At 39.3% G+C, this 21,548-nt stretch overlaps 1 protein-coding gene across 2 annotated transcripts; it reads left to right on the forward strand.

The window, feature by feature from the left end:
- The first annotated feature begins 1,431 nt into the window (after positions 1–1,431).
- On the forward strand, positions 1,432–8,348 carry LOC133801694 (copper-transporting ATPase RAN1). 2 transcript variants are annotated; one of them, XM_062239951.1, is made up of 9 exons: positions 1,432–1,886; positions 3,145–3,759; positions 4,047–4,479; positions 4,712–5,037; positions 6,076–6,134; positions 6,244–6,586; positions 6,795–6,992; positions 7,111–7,368; positions 7,658–8,348. In XM_062239951.1, the coding sequence occupies exons 1-9, from the start codon at positions 1,584–1,586 to the stop codon at positions 8,132–8,134; spliced, it is 3,012 nt and encodes a 1,003-aa protein (XP_062095935.1). In that variant the 5' UTR covers positions 1,432–1,583; the 3' UTR covers positions 8,135–8,348. The 2 variants fall into 2 exon arrangements, with proteins under 2 accessions (XP_062095935.1, XP_062095936.1); XM_062239952.1 differs by having other exon boundaries at positions 1,676–1,886; positions 3,130–3,759.
- The last annotated feature ends 13,200 nt before the right edge of the window (positions 8,349–21,548 follow it).

Consider the following 21,548-nt stretch of genomic DNA (forward strand, 5'->3'; position numbering starts at 1 on the left):
CAAGCTTGATGTATTCCACCTTGACAAATGAACCTTGCTGAACCTCCAAGAATACGAACTCCCTTCGATCTGCTTGAAGTGTGCTTGCTTCCTCCCGAAGCAAGACTTGAACCACCTTCTCCCGAAGGTTTGCACTTTGTTCTCCTCCTTTGTAGAACTGTTTGAAGACTCAAAACAATTACAATGACACTGAAAAACAAAGGTAGAGTCGAACTCACTCAACTCTACAAAACAAAGACCCTCTTTTACAAATAAGAATGAAATACAAAAAGAGGTAACTAAAACCTAGCAGCCAATATGAATATTTATAGTCATTATTCTCATATTGAACAACTAATACACGGTCTAAACCGACCTAAGCCCACAAGGAAACTTTCCTAAAATAATTCTTCAATTTGATAGGATTTCCTGATTTTGTAGCTACAGAATCGTGAGCTATATATGGTAGCAATCCATCATTTGATGTAGGAATCAATGCTTCCCTTTTATAACCTGATCATGCAATAAAACTCAATTATATGGTCAGATATAATGAGGTAATCGGCTGGAAAAAGACAGCTCAACAAGATAAGATTTGATTTTATAATAATAAAGACACACTATTTTTGGCAAGCTTTCCTAATATAGAAAAGTTTGTCATCAATTATACCTTTATTATTTAAAACAAATAAAACATATATCAATAATATATATTTATATACAACCGAATATAATAAGAAAATACAAAATATTTTTGTTAAATTAAATATGCCAAAAATAGAATTAACAAGCACAATTTGTAAGGGTCTGGTGCTCTAAGAGCACTCCCAATGAAAAAGGTAAAATGTCTTATTCTTTTTAATATAAAGAAAAAAAATTGTTAAATAGTCTTTCAATGGGTGATGAAAACTTATATTTTTTTTACCTAAATGAATAGTATTTCTCTCTATATATATATATAGTGAAATACTATTCATCAAGTTATAAATATTGTATTTTTTTTATAAATTTTTGTATATATATATGAGTGTCATATTATTATATTTAATTATTTTATTTCTTAAAATGAATAAAATATTTTAAAATTATACGATATTTAAATAAAGTAGGGAAAAATAGAAAAAATTTGGTAAATTATAAAAATAGGTTTTGGTCGTGTAATTTGTAATATTGAGTAGATCACCTTTAAGAGAGCGGAAAAAAAAAACAATAACCATAAGTGCGACCTAACCAAATAAACATTGAATGAGTCTTTCCCTCATGATTGTAGTACACAAGTCTGTTTTGTAAAGTACAGGTTAATTTTTGGATGCATCAAGTCAATAAAAGATAACATCAAGGGCAAAATGGGAAACTAAAATAATTCAACCAATGCAGTGGGCGGTCCCCACCACCACCCTCTTCCTCTCTCAGCAACTTTAGTTACGAAATTGCTGTCTTACCATCTCCCTCGGAAAATCCTCCTCATTTTTTTATTTTATTTTGTTTTTCTATAAAACTTTTGGTCTGTTTTTTCTTTGTCATTTAACCCCCCCAAAAAATTAATCACACTTTTATACATAAAAACCTCTCTGGTCTTCTTCTTCTCTGTTCGGAACTTTCTAATGGCGCCGAGCATCAGAGACCTCCAGCTGGCCCAACTCGCCTCCGCCGCCGGTGATGATTCCCGCGACCTCGAGGATGTACGGCTTCTTGATGCTTACGAGAATTCTTCGTCGGAGGACGAGGAGAAGGGAGTCCAACAGGGAACGATGAAGAGAGTCCAGGTTGGTGTTACCGGCATGACCTGCGCTGCTTGCTCAAATTCGGTTGAAGCAGCTCTCACGAGCGTAAATGGAGTTTTAAGGGCTTCTGTCGCTTTGCTTCAGAACAAGGCCGACGTGGTCTTTGATCCCAGATTGGTCAAGGTTGGTTGCTCTTTCAGAAAATATTTGCTTCCTGATTGTGTTTAATTGGGTTTGACTTTTTGTGTTCGGTGAATTTGGATCTTCGGTTAGTATTTTCATTCTGTTTTTTTACTTTAAAAATAATAATAATAAAAATTCTGAGCTTGTTTTGATGTGTTGAGCTGTTAGCTCGTCTTTGCTACTTAACTTTAGTAGCTTAATTTCTATTTGGGGTTTTGCATTTCAATTTTATCTCTAGTGGGTTATGGGTTAGTTCTAAATCATCAAATAATTCGAGTTTGAATTAATTTGATTGTTTGAACCATGGGCTTCCTGGTAGATGCTAATTATTCACTTAGAATTCCTTTTAGATATCGTAAGGCAGTGGTTGATGGTTTAGTTACTAAAGACATCGATTTATGGTGGATTACATAATGATTATGCTCTATTTAATGTAGTTAAGAGTATAATGTGTTTAGTTTTGTGTTTATGGGCTGTTGGATGGTATTGGTTGTAGTATTTTGGTAATCATATTTTAGTTTTTTTTTAAAATTTATTTATTTATATATATATATATATATATATTCGGTGTTTGGAGATATATATATTTATGAATGGAACGGAATTAAAGTGACAAATCGTTTTCCCCTGCCCTTTTCTTCTGTAATGTTTATTATTCCAGCTATGGTGTTTGCAGTTTGGACTTTTATCCCTCAGTCCTTTTTTTTTTTGGTCAGTTACACTGATAATTTGATAGTGGTATTACTGGTAAATTTGTTATTATTTTCAATTATCTTTGTCTATTATAACAAGGAAATGAGGTTTTTATTGATTCATTTGTTTTGTATTGGGTTCTTTTTTTATTTTTATTTTTCTTTCTCAGTGAGACTAATTGACCAAAAACTTGTACCCATCCAGCAGTATCTCTTTGCTGAGTTTAAAGTTTCCTTTGGTATCTGTAAAATTTTATGTGTAGTCATGATGCTGATATTGGATCAATGAACTTGGTGCAACAAGATAAGATTCTGAAATGGAAAAAAATAGAATAAAAGAAAAGGAAAAAGAGAGAACATTTAATAGAAATGACGCTGTGAATACTCATTACTAGAGCAAACTTTTTTCATTTGTTTTGCTTTTTCGTATGTTCTCTTTTCATTTTTCTATTTCTTATTTGTCTTTTGGCTGAGGCTAATTCTCAAACACTTTCGAATATTTGCTTTTGGTTAAATTTTACCCCCATATAGAAACTGAAGTGTTTCCTTAGCTGTTGTAAATTCAGGATGAAGACATCAAGAATGCAATTGAAGATGCAGGGTTTGAGGCTGAGATCTTACCTGAATCCAGTGCACTTGGAACAAAGCCCCAAGGAACACTACTGGGGCAGTTCTCCATAGGAGGTATGACATGTGCAGCCTGTGTGAACTCTGTTGAAGGTATTTTAAGAGATATTCCTGGTGTCAAAAAGGCAGTGGTTGCATTGGCGACATCATTAGGAGAAGTTGAGTATGATCCAGCTGCAGTAAGTAACGATGATATAGTAAATGCAATTGAAGATGCTGGTTTTGAAGCAGCATTTGTACAGAGCAGTGAGCAAGATAAGATTATATTGGGGGTTGCTGGCATATACAGTGAGGTGGATGTACATATTTTGGGAGGAATCCTTAGCAATTTGAAAGGGGTGAGGCAGTTTCATTTTGACAGAATTTCAAGAGAACTTGAAGTCCTATTCGATCCAGAAGTTGTCAATTCAAGATCCTTAGTCGATGGGATTGAAGGAGGAAGTACTGGCAAGTTCAAATTACACGTAGCAAATCCTTACTCAAGAGTGACTTCTAAGGATGTTGAAGAAGCCTCAAATATGTTTCGACTATTCCTTTCCAGCCTATTTCTCAGTGTGAGTATATTTTCTCAAGTAGTTTTGGTGTTAGATCATGTAACATATTTTCCCCTCATTTTTGACTATTTCTTTTACATGTTATCCAGGTTAAGAATGATTTACTGCTCATTGCTCTAGAATTTAAGTGATAAATATTTTTCCTCACTTTTCACTACAAGAAGACTTGAAAGAACTTATGCTATAAAACTGATTTTTAATTTTTGGTGGTATCATTAGGACACCCCTCTAAATTATCCAGTTCTTAATTTTAAAATAATTACTGATACTTGATAAAATGGCTTCAGATTCCTGTCTTTTTCATACGGGTGATTTGTCCACATATACCACTAGTTTATTCCTTATTGCTTTGGCGATGTGGACCCTTCCAAATGGGTGATTGGTTGAAGTGGGCATTGGTGAGTCTTGTCCAATTTGTTGTTGGAAAACGCTTTTATATTGCTGCGGCCAGAGCTCTTCGAAATGGTTCAACAAACATGGATGTCTTGGTTGCATTGGGAACTTCGGCCTCTTATTTCTACTCTGTTGGTGCACTTCTATATGGTGCGGTCACTGGGTTTTGGTCTCCAACTTATTTTGAAACAAGTTCCATGCTGATAACATTTGTACTCTTGGGAAAGTATTTGGAGTGTCTTGCAAAGGGGAAAACATCTGATGCCATCAAGAAGTTGGTGGAACTTGCACCAGCAACAGCAATATTGCTTATCAAAGATAATAAAGGTAAGCAAGTGCCTGCCTTTTTTTGTTTCCCATCCTTCCAATAAAAATACTTTTGGTAATTTTATAACAATTCAAATATAATGTTTCATGTTTCTACGTAACTACTGAATATGTATTTGTTTGGGACAATTTGTTCTCTACCTTTTTTTTTCTTTTCTAAATTTTAAATAATGCCATTAGAAATGAAAATCCTAGAAATTCTAAATAGCTAAATAGTTGTACTGTTAACTAGATGAAAGATGCATTGGAGAAAGAGAAATAGACGCACTCCTAATTCAGTCTAATGACACATTGAAAGTTCTTCCTGGTGCCAAAGTTCCTGCTGATGGTGTTGTTGTTTGGGGTTCAAGTTACATAAATGAGAGCATGGTCACTGGTGAATCCGTACCTGTTTCGAAGGAGGTGAGCTCGTCTGTTATTGGAGGTACAATAAATCAACACGGTGTCCTTCACATAAAAGCTACCAAAGTAGGTTCCGATACAGTTTTGAACCAGATTATCAGTTTAGTAGAAACGGCGCAAATGTCCAAAGCTCCCATTCAGAAATTCGCTGATTTTGTAAGCATTCTACGTTTCTGGTTATGCTTTTTTAGATGGGGTGAAATTTTAATTCCATTTTAAAATTATTTTGGATATTTTCATCCTTGCTCATACCAAAAAAAAATGCATTTACCTGTACTTACAGCCCTGTTTTTGTTGACCATGCAATGATACTATAATATATATTTTTTGTATCTATAGTCAGCATCCCGCTGGACCCTTCAATCTCTGGGAGACATGAAACTTTAGCAAATTATGTTCCCATGAGGAATAGAACCCCAGACCAGACCTCGTTGGTGCAAATCATGGGCCATATAAATTGATAACGATGTTTTTTTTTGACAAGGATAACGATGTTTTTTAATGCCTCATGAAATATATTATGTCATTATTATTTTCACCAAGTATCATCTTTGCTATAACTTTTAAGGATCACTATGTATGTTTATATATCATCATGTCTCTGATTTGATAAATTAGAATTCAATTTATATTTGGAAAGTTATTGTGGAAACTACTTGAATTCTTTTCCAATTAGTTTGCATTTGTCGTGAGTGTTTTTTGTTGTGATCAAACTTAAAAATTTTGTTGTACATTTTTTGTGAATTTAATGGCCTTGGAAGGGAAAAAGTATATTCCCTTAGTTCAAGTGTACATTTTCATGTAATCAGGGGAATCAGCTCTGTTTAGCTATTTCTCTCAACTGGAACCCTCCCATGGATATGATTTTATATTATGGAGAAAAGGAATCAATTTGATATTTCTTCTTCAAATGCTTTTAAATTTCTTGCAAGTTTGATGTTTGCTGCTGTAAGAAACAAGCCCAAATTAAAATCAATCGTCTTTATAACAGACGACAATGAGCCACTAATAATAATTTAGTTTTACTGCCACCTTTATGTTTTCTTCCCTTCTTTATGGTTTTTATTCATATCTCGGCATCCCTTTGTTTTAATCATCCAGAAACTGTGTTTACTCTGTTGAGGAAAAAGAAAATAAAATAAAGGAACTTGAGGGCTTCTAGATTCTAATATTCTGCGCCTTTGTGAAATGCAGATTGCAAGCATTTTTGTTCCTACAGTTATAACATTGGCACTGTTGACACTACTGGGCTGGTATGTTCAAAATCATCTGTTTTTGATTCATCACATTTTAGCTAGTAGATTTAGGTCTTGTCTAAAATTTTCTGTCCTCATTTACCAAACTACTTTCATCTTAACTCAGGTATTTTGCTGGCACTCTTGGAGCTTATCCAGAAAGTTGGCTCCCAGAAAATGGAAATTACTTTGTGTTTGCCCTTATGTTTTCCATATCAGTTGTGGTGATTGCATGTCCATGTGCTCTTGGCTTAGCAACACCAACTGCTGTCATGGTTGCAACCGGAGTTGGGGCTAACAATGGTGTCCTGATAAAAGGAGGGGATGCTTTAGAAAGAGCTCAAAAAATAAAGTACGTGATATTTGACAAAACAGGTACCCTGACCCAGGGAAAGGCCTCAGTCACAACTGCAAAAGTTTTTACAGGAATGGATCGTGGAGAGTTTCTTAAATTGGTAGCTTCTGCAGAGGTGATTTCTTATTTAAATCAGCAGTTTCTCTTCTTTTACTTATTTCTAGGGCAAATTAAGTCCACAATTCTTTCTCTATAATTACTCAAGTACAAGGAAGCTTTGCACTCTATTCTCTTGTCCATTTTTTTTCTTTTCTATTTTCAGAAAAAAGAATGCATGTTTGTTTAATTTGGCACCTTAGTATAGTTTCTTTCCTTTCTTACAGGCTAGTAGTGAACATCCATTGGCAAAGGCAATAGTCACATATGCTCGTCATTTTCATTTCTTTGATGACTATGCAATCAATGATGCTCAAAGCTTTAACCGAGACTCTGCAATCTCTGGTTGGCTTTTTGATGTCACAGAGTTTTCTGCTCTTCCGGGAAGAGGTGTTCAATGCTTTATCAATGGAAAAGTAATTCTGGTGAGGTTTTTTTTTTAGATTTGACTATTATTCTGTTGCTTTTCGTTGAGCTTGAATTCTCAGACATAAACTTTGTGCTTCTTGGGGGTTTCTTACTGGTGACTTTTTTGTTGAACAGGTTGGTAATCGAAAGTTGATGACTGAAAGAGGAATCCACATTCCTGAAGATGTGGAAAAATTTGTTGTAGATCTGGAAGAAAATGCGAAAACAGGCATACTTGTTGCATATGATAGTAATTTAATTGGTGTTTTGGGGGTTGCAGACCCACTGAAAAGGGAAGCTGCTGTTGTAATTGAAGGCCTGATCAAAATGGGTGTTCGGCCAATCATGGTTACTGGGGACAACTGGAGGACAGCACAGGCTGTTGCTAGGGAGGTTTGTGTCCATATTTCTTACTAATGAAAACCTAATTATAAATTTTGAATAATCATAATAATTTATTAGGTGGGAGGTCCACCTAGAGTGAATCTATGATGAAGCTCATATTCTGATCATTTTATTTATTTACTATTTTTGAGCTATTCTAGATTCGGTCTTTATGGTAGTGTAATAATGAAAATGATATGATAGAGTTTGTGTCAGTACTTTTACTGAGCACTCATACAACTATTTATCTCTCATGTAGACTTGTTCTTAACCGCTACTTAAAAATGGTTCCTGGCAGGTTGGAATTCACGATGTAAAAGCAGAGGTAATGCCAGCAGGAAAAGCTGACGTTGTTCGTTCATTTCAAAAAGATGGAAGCACAGTTGCCATGGTTGGTGACGGAATCAATGATTCACCGGCTCTAGCTGCAGCTGACATTGGCATGGCAATCGGAGCAGGGACAGATATTGCCATAGAAGCAGCTGACTATGTGTTGATGAGGAACAACTTGGAAGATGTCATCACAGCCATTGACCTCTCAAGGAAGACATTTGCTCGGATCAGATTGAATTATGTGTTTGCCATGGCTTATAATGTGATAGCAATCCCTATTGCTGCAGGAGTTTTTTTTCCTTCACTGGGAATTCAGTTGCCACCGTGGGCAGCTGGGGCATGCATGGCTCTCTCTTCGGTTAGTGTTGTGTGTTCTTCTCTTTTACTCCGGAGATATAAAAAGCCAAGGCTTACAGCTATACTAGAAATAACTGTAGAATAGATAGTGTGGAGAAAAAGGGCTAGATTTCAGCTTCATTTCATAGGAAAAATACTGAAATTGGATAAAGTGGGGAGTCGATGAAATTCGGCATCCCAATTTTCTGTAATTTTTTCCTTCCTTTTTTCTCTTTCGTCCCAGTCGCAAGACGTGTAATTTTACCACTCCAGTCACTGTAAATGCTACTTGTATAATAAAGTTCTCAGGTTTCCATCCTTGTTTCCTTGTTTGTTTTTAAAGAGGTACTTCTGAAACTATAATAATCTGAGTGATGGTGGCAAATTATATTTATGGTACTACTGATGCTGCTAGTTTGGTAAGTTCTTACTTCGGAGCATGTGCCCTAGAAAAATCAGTGAATGTGAACAAACTTCCTCCTCAATGTTTTAAAGGGTATCTCGGCCGAGAAATACGATTGAAAACGGATGATTTTCCTTGCCTTAAACCATATTGCTGCGGGGATTGTTCCTTAGAATCGCAAGTCCATTATGTTCCAAGTTAGTCCAAACTAACTTGTAAACACTGAAGAAAAATAATAAAATAAGATAATAAAAGATGAAAAGTTGACATAATATATATCAAAAACTTACATATACTTGATATTTATTTATATACTAGTTAAAATATAGTGAAAATTACATGTTATATGAGATTTTTAATAGATTGTGCAAAAATATGACTTTTTTTTAAGAAAAGTTAATCTATGACTTTTTTTAAAAATTTTATTTTTATGGGTTTAGTTTCCCATATTTTTGTATAAAAGTTGATTATGCCATAATTTTACTCTTAATCAAGTTTTATTAATTTGGAAGGGTATGTTTGTAATTTGATTATTTTTTTTAGCTTATATGATTTTTTTATATTAATTTTATATAACTATTTTTATATTAAACTTTTCCATGTTTGTTTTGCAAATTTTTTATTAATTTTTTTTGTAATATGAATTGTGTTTATTATTATTATTTTTATTTATTATAAACATTTTTTTCTTTTTCTTTTTCAAAACATGGGTAAGGTAACCAGCTACTTAATTGATTTTTCAAAATTATGTAAAAAAAAAAAATCCTACAGCTAGGTTAAATAACATTTCTCCAGAGGGGTAACCAGTTGCTTGTTTGATTTTTCACAGTTATGTAAAAAATAGTCTTAGAGGTCAAATAACATGTATCAGGAGGGGTAACTAGTTACAGTGAGATTAGTAACTTACTGCCATAAGAGGGGTAACCAGTTACCATAAGAGTGGTGACGAGTCACTCATATTAGAAATGAAAAGAAACATCACATTTGAAGGGAATCGCGTAGAGATGCGCGGATTGAGGTTGTGTTCGTCGATGGTGCGGTTGGGGTGTTCTCGGCTGGGTTTCACGGAGATGCGGCTGGGGTATTCTTGGCAGGTGGTGAGGGTGGGTGGGCGGAGATGATGGTGGAGATGGTGAGGCAGGCGAGTGGAGGACAAGGAGGTGGCGGCTAGGGCAAAATGAAAGAGAAGATGTGGCTTGGCTAAAGGAGTTTTGGCTATGTTAATTACCATAGTGCTCCTCCTTTTGCTCATTTTTTTGTTTAATTTTGATTTCCAATATGAGATTAGTTTTCCCATAAAATGAGTTTTTGTTAATTAAATTTTCCCATACAAATTAAGAAAGTTTAACTCCTATATTTTTGCACATTAATAGCTAAAAATCCATATTTTTGAAAATTTTCCTAAAATATACGTGCCTGAGACATGTATAATTTACCAAAAACTTTTAAATTTAGCTATACATAAATGCATTTTTTTACAATTTTTTTTATAAAGTATTTTTTAAATTTTGGGCTTCATAATTTAAACATGTTTATTAGTTTATTTATTTAAATTTAAAATATAGTAAAAAATCTACTCTTACATTTTCTTATAAAAGTAATAATCAATAAAGAAAAATCTAATTTTATTATTTAGAGAAAAGTCTCTTGTATTTTTTTTTCCACTAAATAATGTATAGTAGACAAAAATTTGCATAACAATAGTAAGTGTATTAGTTTCAAAATAATAATAATAAGTTGAGTCATATTTGATTTTTTCGAAGGTTCACAGTAATTTAATTACTTTTTTTTTCTTTCATTTTTTTACACTTTGCATTTTTTTGGACTTTGATGCTACCCCATATATAATTATACCTATTCAATATTTACACCACCTCATGCCACTTCATATCAATGCAATAATGCTAAATTTTATGATATTATATAATTAAGGGTAATTACTCATTTGTTACCTTATGTTTTATCGAAATACAAATTTTGTACCCTTTATTTTTGATATTATCAATCGATATCCCCTATTTGCAAAAACTACATAGTTCGGTACCCTTCGTGTGTTTAAAATTTTAATATTCCCAAATTGCCCCTCATTTTAGTGATTTATTTGATTTTTAATTATTTTTAAATAATTTAAATATATTTTAAGAATTCATAAAATAAAATAAATGTTTAATTAAAACTTTAAAATAATTTTAATGAAAAAATTATTTTTAATTAAAATCTTATTAATTAATTTTAAATAAATCTAAATTTTAATTTTATTGATGAAAAAACCCATATTTCACTCAATCTCAATTTCACCCTCACTATCTCAGTTTCCCACCTTCCTAATCTCAACTATATTTTTTTTTGTTTCAAAGTTGGATTAATTTGTTAATTAAATTAAAATTTAGGTTTATTTAAAGTTAATTAATAATATTTTAATTAGTTTTTTAAATTTTATTTTATTAATTAATTAAATTTATTTTTGTTTATTAAAATTATTTTAAAATTTTAATTAAACATTTATTGTATTTTATGAATTCTGAAAATATATTTAAATCATTTAAGAATAATAAAACAACTAAAAATTAAATAAATTATTAAAATGAGGGGTAATATAAGAATATTAAAATTTTAATTGCATGGAAGGTACCAAACTATATAATTTTTGCAAATAGAATGTATCAATTGATAATTATTAGAAATAAATGGTGCTAAATTTGTATTTGGATAGAACACAAAATATCAAATAAGCATTTACTTTATAATTAATATGGTCATTCTAACCACAATAGTGAGAAGATGCATTTAACCAAACATAAATAATAAAAAAAATAGGAAGAATGAAATAAGGAGCCAAAGAGAAGAAAGAACACAAAAAGACAATAAAAATACAAGACAAAATAATGAATGACTAATGAAAAAGTAACATCTATTCAAATGTGTATATGTTGTATAGATATATGCTGGATATGTGTTTACTTGTTATTTAATTTTATATATAAAAAAGGAATTTATTTATTTGGTACATTGTGTTTTTGCAAAGTATTATTTTGGTATATTTTTTTTTCAATAATGCTTATATAATACTATGTCTTTTAAAATCATATATATTTGCTATCCTAAATTCATATTTGATAAATAAAATTTTATTAATATAACTAAACTGTCACTAATTATATATAATTAAGTAATTAAATTTGAATTTAGAACTCATATAATTGAGAGTGATTGATTAAATTGGTAAAATTTTATTAATTAAATTTGAATTTAGAGTATTTAATATGTACTATTTTAAAATACATGTACTAAATATGAACGATTTCAAAATACAAAATATTAAATAATTATTATTGTAAACACAAACTACTAAAATGATACTTTACAAAAACAAAGTACAAAGTGGTTAAAAAAAAAACGAAAAGAAAATGACAATAGAAAAAAAAAAAAAAAGAATTCGAGGAAGATTGGGGAGAGAGACAAAAGCGATGGTAGTGGCAGTGGAATGTATAATTGCTTCGGCTTTAAGAAAAGTCTAGCTTCACATATTCAAATTCTCAGGCAGTGTACATTAAAGACAAATGCATTATAAAAAACAAATTATATATGTTGAAAGCTCAATCCACCGCCTATAAAAGATAGAAAAATACATTTACGTGCATAGTCATTCTATAAATTACTTATATATCCGGTCAAAGCACTCTTTAGTCCTTTGTTAAATAAACAAATTTAAAAAAATTACTTAATTTTATCAACGAAGAAATAGGAAAAGAATAAAACAAGAGGATTTTAACTCGAAAAAGAAAGGTGGACGACTACAGCTTTTCCAATTCACGCTTAGTATACAGTAATAGATAATATATATAAATGACAATTTTTGTACAGGGGCTTCACTTTAAGCCTTACCGATAGGACTCTCAGTGTTTCTCGACTCGTGAACAGTTTTCGGCGCGACTTTTTTTATGATCGTGTATATTGTAGCTATTTAGAGCATCCTGTAAATTTTCTAGAAAATTTCGAATAGTTTACAATATCGAAAATTAGGTTCAAACATGTTGTTTTCCACGCGCATAAAAAAATTTAGTCACGCGTGTAACAACATGTTTGAACCTAGTTTTCGGTACTGTAAACTATTCGGAATTTTCTGAAAATTTGCAGGATGCTCTAAAAAGCTACAATATACACAGTCATAAAAAAAAATCGTGCCGAAAATTGTTCACGGGTTGTAAACACTGAGAACCCTACCAGTTGGGCTTAAAGTGAAGCCCTGTAAGAAAATTCCCATATATATATATATTAAAATGAAAAGAAACTTCAATGAAAATGTAAGCTGAATGTCAGCTAGTACAAAAGATTGGATGCTCAAATCAAAGGATAGTGTACGCCCTGATTTTCCCACGGGCTGATTAGCAAGCTGAGCTGCGGCCTAATCATGATTATCTCGTGGACATCCCCAAAACCGGAGCTGCCGTCATAAGATCATACCTCCTTAGCTCGAGGTAACCTAAGGGTTCGCCTCTGGTAACTTAAGGACAGAGTCCGGGCTCTGAAGGCCGAAGGTCGAGTTAAGTATCCAGCCCGTAGTACGAGCTAGAGTTGAAGGCTATGACCCTTTATAAAGTCAGCCACGCAAGGTAAACGTGCATATATCAGACATCACGTGTTTGATATATCCCTGACTTCTCGGGCATGCAGCAGGAACGTGCGTATTCAGACACCCACGACTGGGTTGGGCCATGCGGCCCATTATCTCCTTACCTATTGATTTGACCACACTTATGTGTCAGGTTTAGGAATTAATCATGAATGTCACCGAGTTGACATGATAGGTAAGAAGGTCACGGGATGACCTTCTTACCAACTCCCAGGTGCCTTCTCCTATAAATATGGAGACCTTGGGAGTTAATAGATGTTGGAATCTTTATTGTAAGAAAGACCATGTAATCAAATATCCAGTATATAGCAATAATACTGACTAGTGAAGTAGAAGGATTTTAACCTTTGAACCACTCAAAAAACGTACTTTGAGTCACCATTTCATTTCCTAAGATCATATATCTGTTTCGGTTCAACATAAGCACTAATCCCTTTCTCTTCTTTTCTTAATTTCCTGTTGGCGAAGAACCGCGTCAACAGTTTGGTGCTTTCATTGAGAGGAAGTTCGATTAGTGCTATCGCAAACATCCAACTATGGTGACTACTCGATCCAGGCATGGTAACGAGACAGAACAACATGATGGGCAGGAGGCTCATCATACTGCCATCCCTGGTGAACAAGTTCTTGAAGCCCAGCAGCGGCCAGGAAAGCAGCCGGTGGGCCAAGATGACACCGGAAGTTCGGCACCCCGGCCACCAAGTCCAAACCCGTGTTATTACACTGCAGTGGAGATGGAGAATGCTCAGCTGAGGAGCCAGCTAGCAATAGCTAGCCAACAGATCAAGGATGCGCTGGCCCGACTACCCCCTCTCACAACCAACGCTAACATCGGAGAGAGGCAAGGCGAGGCTACTAAGTCTCGCCGGGGTAATCGGTCCAGGCATAGCCACTCGGACAGATTTCCGACAGCCAACTCCACTCCTTCATCACACCATCGAGAGGCAAACTTCGAAGAAGTGCCTGGACCCAGGCAACAGCAATACAGCCGTTCAGTCAGAACGTCGACTCCTAGCTCCCAACCATCCTCGAGAGCGCCCAGGGGAGCTCGAGGAAATTCCCGAAGGAGATCCGGGGATGGCTCGCAGCATCAGCCCGTCCCCAAAAACCGTCCTGCACCTCGTCCAGATCGCCAGGCTCGGGACCAGCAGGTTGGCAGGGCCGAAAGGCCCCCACCGAACTTGATCCGTCCAGACGGAACCAGGATCGCCTCTCCAGTCAGGCATCCTCCGTCTCCAATCAGATATCCATCTCCTCCTCGGCCAGTCCGAGATATTCCAGCCTACGGAAGTAGCAGGAGAGATCCCCCATCAGAAGGACATTCTCGGCGTAGCAGGGCGCCAAGGGAAAGCCCAGGTCCTCAGCACCAAAGGCGAGCTCCAAGCCTCTCTAGCAGGAGCTACTGGACCGGCAGTCGCCGGAGTGACCTTTCTGGCGGAGACTTGCGTCAGCGCCTAAGTTCGGCACAAAGCCCACAAGCCACTCGGGGAGGTGATCTGCGGGATCGCCTTAACTCTCACAGAGGGGAGCCAGCAGGAGGAGACAACCATGCTCGCTCAGGGGGGGCCCTGTCCGAAGTACGTAACGGTGGGAATGCCCCAAATAACCTATCTCAAGATAGGAGGGGCAATAACCCACCAAATATGTACAATGGATCCGGAGCTGTTGAACAGCCCCGGAATAACCAAGGACATCAGGACCAAACCCTCGAGCACCTGGCCCAGATGGAGGAGCTGATGAGGAAGCTCCTGTCAGAGAAAGAAAAAGATGAATATGATTCTGGGGACGAGATGGAGCTCTTTTCCCCTAGCATAGCAGCAACGGCATACCCACCTGATTTCCGTATGCTGCACCTGTCGAAGTTCAATGGAGACAGAGACCCATCAAATCACCTAGGGATGTTCAACACCTTGATGATGGCCCACAACATTGGCCCCGAGCTGAGGTGTTTATTCTTTCCTTCCACACTGACTGGACCTGCCACGCAGTGGTTCAAGCAAGGTAAAAGACAGTCAATCAGCTCTTGGAAGACTTTCTCGGCAGATTTCAAAAGGGCATTCCGAGCCTCCCAGGCTGCCCGCGTTCAGGCCGACTCTTTAGCTAACGTGAGGCAACAGCCCGGTGAAACTCTGAAGGCCTACCTGAGCAGATTTGTGAACGTCGCTGCTCGGGCCAGAGACGCGGATGATAGCTCCAAGCTCATGGCCATGAGAACTGGACTCCTCGTCGAAGGGGATCTCTGGAAAGACATATAAAGAAAGGGAGTCAGCTCGGTTAACGAATTCCTTAACAGGGCCCAGGAATGGATAAACTTGGAGGAAGTCGAAGCCTCAGCTGCAGGAACCAGCCAGGTCCCTGATCAGCCCGCTGGAGTGGGGACGGAGGTCGTGGCAGCGACCCAAAACGTCACACAGAACAACCAGTTCGGTGGAGGCAAAAGAAAGGGGAATGATGGAGGAAGCCAGCACGTCCAAAAGAAGAATAAGTCCGTAGACAAGTTTAAGCCCGTCTACGCTACTTACACAGAGCTCACCCAGTCTAGGGAGAACATTTTCCTAGCTAATTCTACTCGCCTCCCCTGGAAGAGGCCCGAGCCGTTGAAGCACCAAAAGGGGAAGAGAGATACCTACAAGTTTTGCCGCTTTCACAACGATGTTGGCCACAACACCGATGATTGTAGGCATCTAAAGGATGAGATCGAGACTCTCATCCGAGCCGGCCCCTTGGCTCAATATGCGCGGAATAGAGTCCCAGCAGGTCGGCCCGCTCCAGAAGTCCCGGCCAGTCAGCCCGGGTCTCGGATAGATCGGGACGTCCCTCCTCCCTTGGTTGGAGGGGAGATATCCACCATCTCTGGAGGTCTGCATGTGGCTGGCACGAGCAGGGGTGCCCAAAAGAAGTACGTGAACAAACTTAAGGCGCACAATGGAGAAGAGTTCATCCGGGAGCAGCGCCTGCCAAAGCAACAGTGATTGGAGAAGCAACCGATAATTTTTACAGAGGAAGATGCGGGCCATGTCCAGTTCCCTCACAATGACCCTTTGGTCGTGGTAGTTCAGCTCGCCAATCAGAGAGTGAGGAGGGTGCCGATCGACAACGGGAGCTCGGTGAACCTCCTATTCCGGTCCACGTTAGAGAAGATGGGTTTAACCGTCGCTGAGCTGAAGGCGACCTCCGTGATGTTGTATGGTTTTTCGGGAGAAGGATCTGCAGCAATAGGGACGATCGAGCTGGTGATCACCCTAGGAGAAGGATCTCGGACAGTCTCCAAAATCCTCGAGTTCGTGGTCATTGACTAGTCCGCTGTGTACAACGCAATTTTGGGACGACCTACGCTCATAGCTTTTGAGGCCGTCACTTCCATTCGCCACCTCGCGATGAAATTCCCTACTTCCACGGGAATATGCACTGTCCGTGGCGATCAGCTCGCTGCCAGGGAATGCTACAGCATTTCCATGAAGGGAATATCTAAACCTAGGTAGCTGGCAATGGCCATTCAAGGTGGCGAAGAGGAATCTCAGGAACCCTTAGCTGATCCCGAGATTGAAAAACCTCAAAGCGCCGAAGGGGAAAATGTCGTCTTAAGTGAGGATATTGACCCCCGAATAGGCGAGGACAGATCCGAGCTCCAAGCTATTGAGGAGCTCGAGGAAGTGAACATCGACCCGCAGAACCCTTCGCGGAAGGTCAAGCTCGGGAAAAACCTCTGTAGCAAGAGGAAGGCGGAGCTGACTAGGTTTCTGCGGGATAACCTGAACGTATTTGCATGGTCACACGAAGATATGGTGGGAATCAGCCCGAGTGTCATCATGCACACGCTTCATCTGGATAAAAGCGTTCTCGCCAAGTCGCAGAAGAAAAGACGCCTAGGAACGACCCGGGCTGAAGCCCTAAAAGAAGAAGTAGCCCGGCTCAAGAAATGCGGCATTATTCGTGAAGCCAAGTTTCCGATCTGGGTCGCCAACCCCGTGCTAGTTCCAAAGCCTAACGGGAAGTGGCGGACCTGCATCGACTTCTCTGACCTGAATAAAGCCTGCCCCAAGGATTGCTTTCCATTTCCAAGGATTGACCAGTTGGTGGATGCCACGGTGGGGCACGAGCTCATGTCCTTTATGGACGCGTACTCAGGCTACAATCAGATCGCCATGAATCCGGCGGACCAGGAACACACCAGCTTCATGACCCCGACTAACGTTTATTATTACAAGGTCATGCCATTCGGGCTGAAGAACGCCAGAGCTACCTAACAAAGGTTAGTAAATAGAATGTTCGCAGACCAGATCAGAAAAAACATGGAAGTGTATGTTGATGACATGCTAGTCAAGTCAAAGAATGCCGATAACCATGTTTCGACCTGGAAGAATGTTTTAAGATACTACGGGAGTATGGCATGAGGCTTAATCCACAGAAGTGCACTTTTGGAGTCGCGTCAGGGAAATTCCTAGGGTTCATTGTCAATACCCGAGGAATCGAGGAAAACCCCGACAAGATCAAATCACTGCTCGAGCTTCCCTCACCCAGGTCGCGAAAAGATGTCCAAGGCCTGACAGGAAGAGTGGCGGCCCTCAATCGGTTTATTTCCAAGTCCACCGATAAGTGTTTGCCATTCTACAACCTACTCCGAGGAAACAAGAAGTGCGAATGGACAGAAGAGTGAGAAAGCACATTCCTCGACCTGAAGGCACATCTGGCCGAGCCGCCCGTACTATCCAAACCAAAAGCAGGAGAGCCTCTTTTTCTCTACCTGACTGTCACGGAGGGTGCAGCCAGTGCCATATTGGTCCGGGAAGAAGATCGAGTTCAGAGACCAGTCTACTACATCAGCAAGAGACTTCTCGAGGCTGAATCCTGGTACCCGTTGATGGAGAAATTGGCGTTTTTCCTTATCACGGCCTCGCGAAAGCTCAGGCCGTACTTCTAGTCCCACTCGATACACGTCATGACCGATCAGCCTTTAAGGCAGGTTTTGCAAAAACCTGAAGCATCGAGACGTTTGTTAAAGTTGGCAATCGAACTCAGTCAGTTTGAGATTTTGTACACTCCGTGGACTGCTATAAAAAGTCAGGCCCTGGCCGATTTTATGGCAGAATGCGCGGGATTCCAGGAGGATCTCGCGGAGGAGTCACCCCAAGTCACCTCGCCCCAGGCGTCGTGGAGGATCTTTGTGGATGGTTCATCCAACGAGAACGGATTCGGAGCTGGAATCATTTTGATATCCCCCGAGGGACATAGATTCCACTCGGCACTGAGATTCGGATTCAAGGCCTCCAACAACGAGGCCGAATACGAAGCCTTGCTGGCCGGGCTGAGGATAGCCCAGGAGTTGAAGGCGAGCTCCGTCCAGTGCTTCAGTGACTCCCAGCTCGTGGTAAACCAGGTTCTGGGCGAATATCAAGCACGGGGACCCAAGATGGCCACCTATCTGGCAAAGGTAAAAGTTGAGCTGTCCGTGTTTGAGCGAGGCTCGATCGAACAGATACCTCGGGAGCAGAATGCTAATGCAGATGCCCTTGCCAAGCTTGCCACCTCTAGGGAGACGGAGACCTTGGGGTTAGTACCAATAGAATTCTTGGAAAAACCAAGCATAGAAGAAGTTAGGACGGAGGTCGAGATGATCGATGCCAGGCCGACCTGGATGACCCCCATCCTTGAATTTCTCGTCGAGGGAAAGCTGCCTGAAGGACGTAATGGTGCACGTCGAGTCCTGTATCAGGCTCCGAGGTATACAATGGTTGATGGAGTGTTATACCGACGTGGGCATTCCCTACCTCTCATGCGATGCGTTCTTCCAGGTGAAGCAAAGGCCATCCTGCAGGAAGTACATGAGGGTTTTTGCTGAGAGCACACTGGGGGACAGAGCCTGGCCTTAAAGGTCCTGAGGCAAGGATATTACTGGCCAACTCTGTCCAAAGACTCAATTTCATACGTGAAAAAATGCGACAAGTGCCAGCGATTCGCCGCAGTTGCCCGAGCTCCTCCAGTCGAGCTGAAGATGATCTCGTCCCCATGGCCGTTCGCTGTTTGGGGGATCGACTTGGTGGGCGCCCTCCCTACTGGAAAAGGTGGGGTCCGTTACGCCGTGGTAGCCGTCGACTACTTTACGAAGTGGACTGAGGCAGAACCTTTGGCGACGATAACGTCCAAAAAAGTGATTGGCTTCGTGGTTAAAAGCATTGTTTGCCGATTCGGCCTGCTCAAGAAGATCGTTTCCGATAATGGCACTCAGTTCGACAGGGACCTGTTCACTGAGTTTTGTGAAAGGTACATAATTGTGAAAAGTTTCTCCTCCGTGGCATATCCTCAGGCGAATGGCCAGGTCGAAGCTGTCAACAAGACTCTAAAGGCGAGCCTCAAGAAGAGATTAGATGAAGCGAAGGGGGTCTGGCCAGAACAGCTCCCCCAGGTCCTATGGGCATACTGGACCTCGCATCGGACTCCTACGGGTCATACTCCTTTTTCCCTAACCTTTGGGAGTGAGGCAGTCCTCCCCGTGGAAATTAAGGTGCTTTCGCATAGGGTCCAGTCTTATGACTAGGACCGCAACCACGAGCTACTGTGCAATTCCCTTGACCTAGTTGATGAAAGGCGAGAAGATTCGCAACTCCAGCTCGCCCATTATCAGCAAAAGATCACTCGCTATTTCAACTCCAAAGTCAAAAAGCGCGCCTTTAGCGTTGGCGACCTGGTCCTAAGGAGAGTCTTCTTAGCCGGTAAGGACCCCAAAGATGGAGTCTTGGGACCGAACTGGGAAGGACCATATCAAGTCATCAAGGTCATTAAGGAAGGAACTTATAAGTTAGCTCGGCTTGATGGAGGGGCAGTCCCGCGGACTTGGAACGCCATCCATTTAAAGAAATATTATCAATGATTCACTTGTAAGGCCTGGAAGGCCATTTTTTATGTATTAAGCAATGAGAATCAGCTTTTTTTTTTAATATCTGTACATGTTTTCAAGTGTAATTTGAAGTAACCATGAAAGACCCTTTCCCAGTTACTTGGGGGGGGCATATGGTACCTGGATATAACCAGGTCACCTTAATGACTTAGAAGTTGATTCATATCGATTGATCGTTGTTTTTCTTAAAAAACGCGAGATATTGATAAGGATTAACGTGAACTAAGTCCTATCCGGGATATAACCAGGTCATAAAACTTAGAAGTTGATTTAAATCTGTTGATTGTTGTTCTTCCTAAAGAGCTTGAGACATGGATAAAAATTCACGCGAACTAAGTTTTCAAATTAAGTTCCTGGATATAACCAGGTCATAAAACTTAGAAGTTGATTTAAATCTATTGATCGTTGTTCTTCCTAAAGAGCTCGAGATATGGATAAAATTTAACACGAACTAAGTTTTCAAATTAAGTTCCTGGATATAACCGGGTCATAAAACTTAGAAGTTGATTTAAATCTATTGATCGTTATTCTTCCTAAAGAGCTCAAGATATGGATAAAAGTTAACACGAACTAAGTTTTCAAATTAAGTTCCTGGATATAACCAGGTCATAAAACTTAGAAGTTGGTTTAAATCTATTGATCGTTGTTCTTCCTAAAGAGCTCGAGATATGGATAAAAGTTAACACGAACTAAGTTTTCAAATTAAGTTCCTAGATATAACCGGGTCATAAAACTTAGAAGTTGATTTAAATCTATTGATTGTTGTTCTTCCTAAAGAGCTCGAGATATGGATTAAAGTTAACGCGAACTAAGTTTTCAAACTAAGTTTCTGGATATAACCAGGTCAAAAAACTTAGAAGTTGATTTAAATCTATTGATCGTTGTTCTCCCTAAAGAGCTCGAGATATGGATAAAGATTAACGCGAACTAAGTTTTTCAAAAATTGTAACCAAAATGTGTAGGGGCAAGAAAGAGAATCAATTAAAAATAAAATTGAGTTAAATTGTCTCAAGGTGGAAGCACCTCATGCAAAGGTTACACAAAAACAAATTTAAGTTAAGAATATTGAAGGAAAGGGCACGAGAGGGGAAGGCCCTATACTCCGTCAGGTGGTCCCTTGGAGGTCGCCGTCTCGCCCTGCTCAGCTGCGCTGGGGCCGTCCCCGGCCTCGGAGGGCGCTTCTTTATCAAGGTGAGCTTGGAACTTCACCAGCAAGCGCTCCCAGAGGTTCGCAGACAGGAAGGAGAAGTTAGTGTCTGGATTGTAGGCCCAGAAATGGTAGAACAGGTCTTCCAGGGCTTTTTCCGAAGTTGTCCGCTCGGCCTCCAGGGCGGCCTTGGCCTTCGCCTTCGCGGCATCCAGGTTTGTCCGCGCGGTGGCGAGGGCGGTCTCGAGCTCTTGAACCTTTGGGCGGGTTTTTTCCAACTCGACCTGCGAGGCCGCCAAGGCATCCTTAGCCGCCTGCAGAGAAGTCTGGTTCTCGCTCCTCATATCCTCGAGCTGAGTTTTGGTCCTGGCGATGCTCCGATGAAGTGCAACGGCGCTCTGCGAAGGCGGAAAGGCAATTGCCTTAAAAAAAAAGATAAGAA

This window comes from Humulus lupulus, chromosome 9 (genome assembly GCF_963169125.1).
Source record: "Humulus lupulus chromosome 9, drHumLupu1.1, whole genome shotgun sequence".
In the NCBI taxonomy this organism is placed as follows: Eukaryota; Viridiplantae; Streptophyta; class Magnoliopsida; order Rosales; family Cannabaceae; genus Humulus; species Humulus lupulus.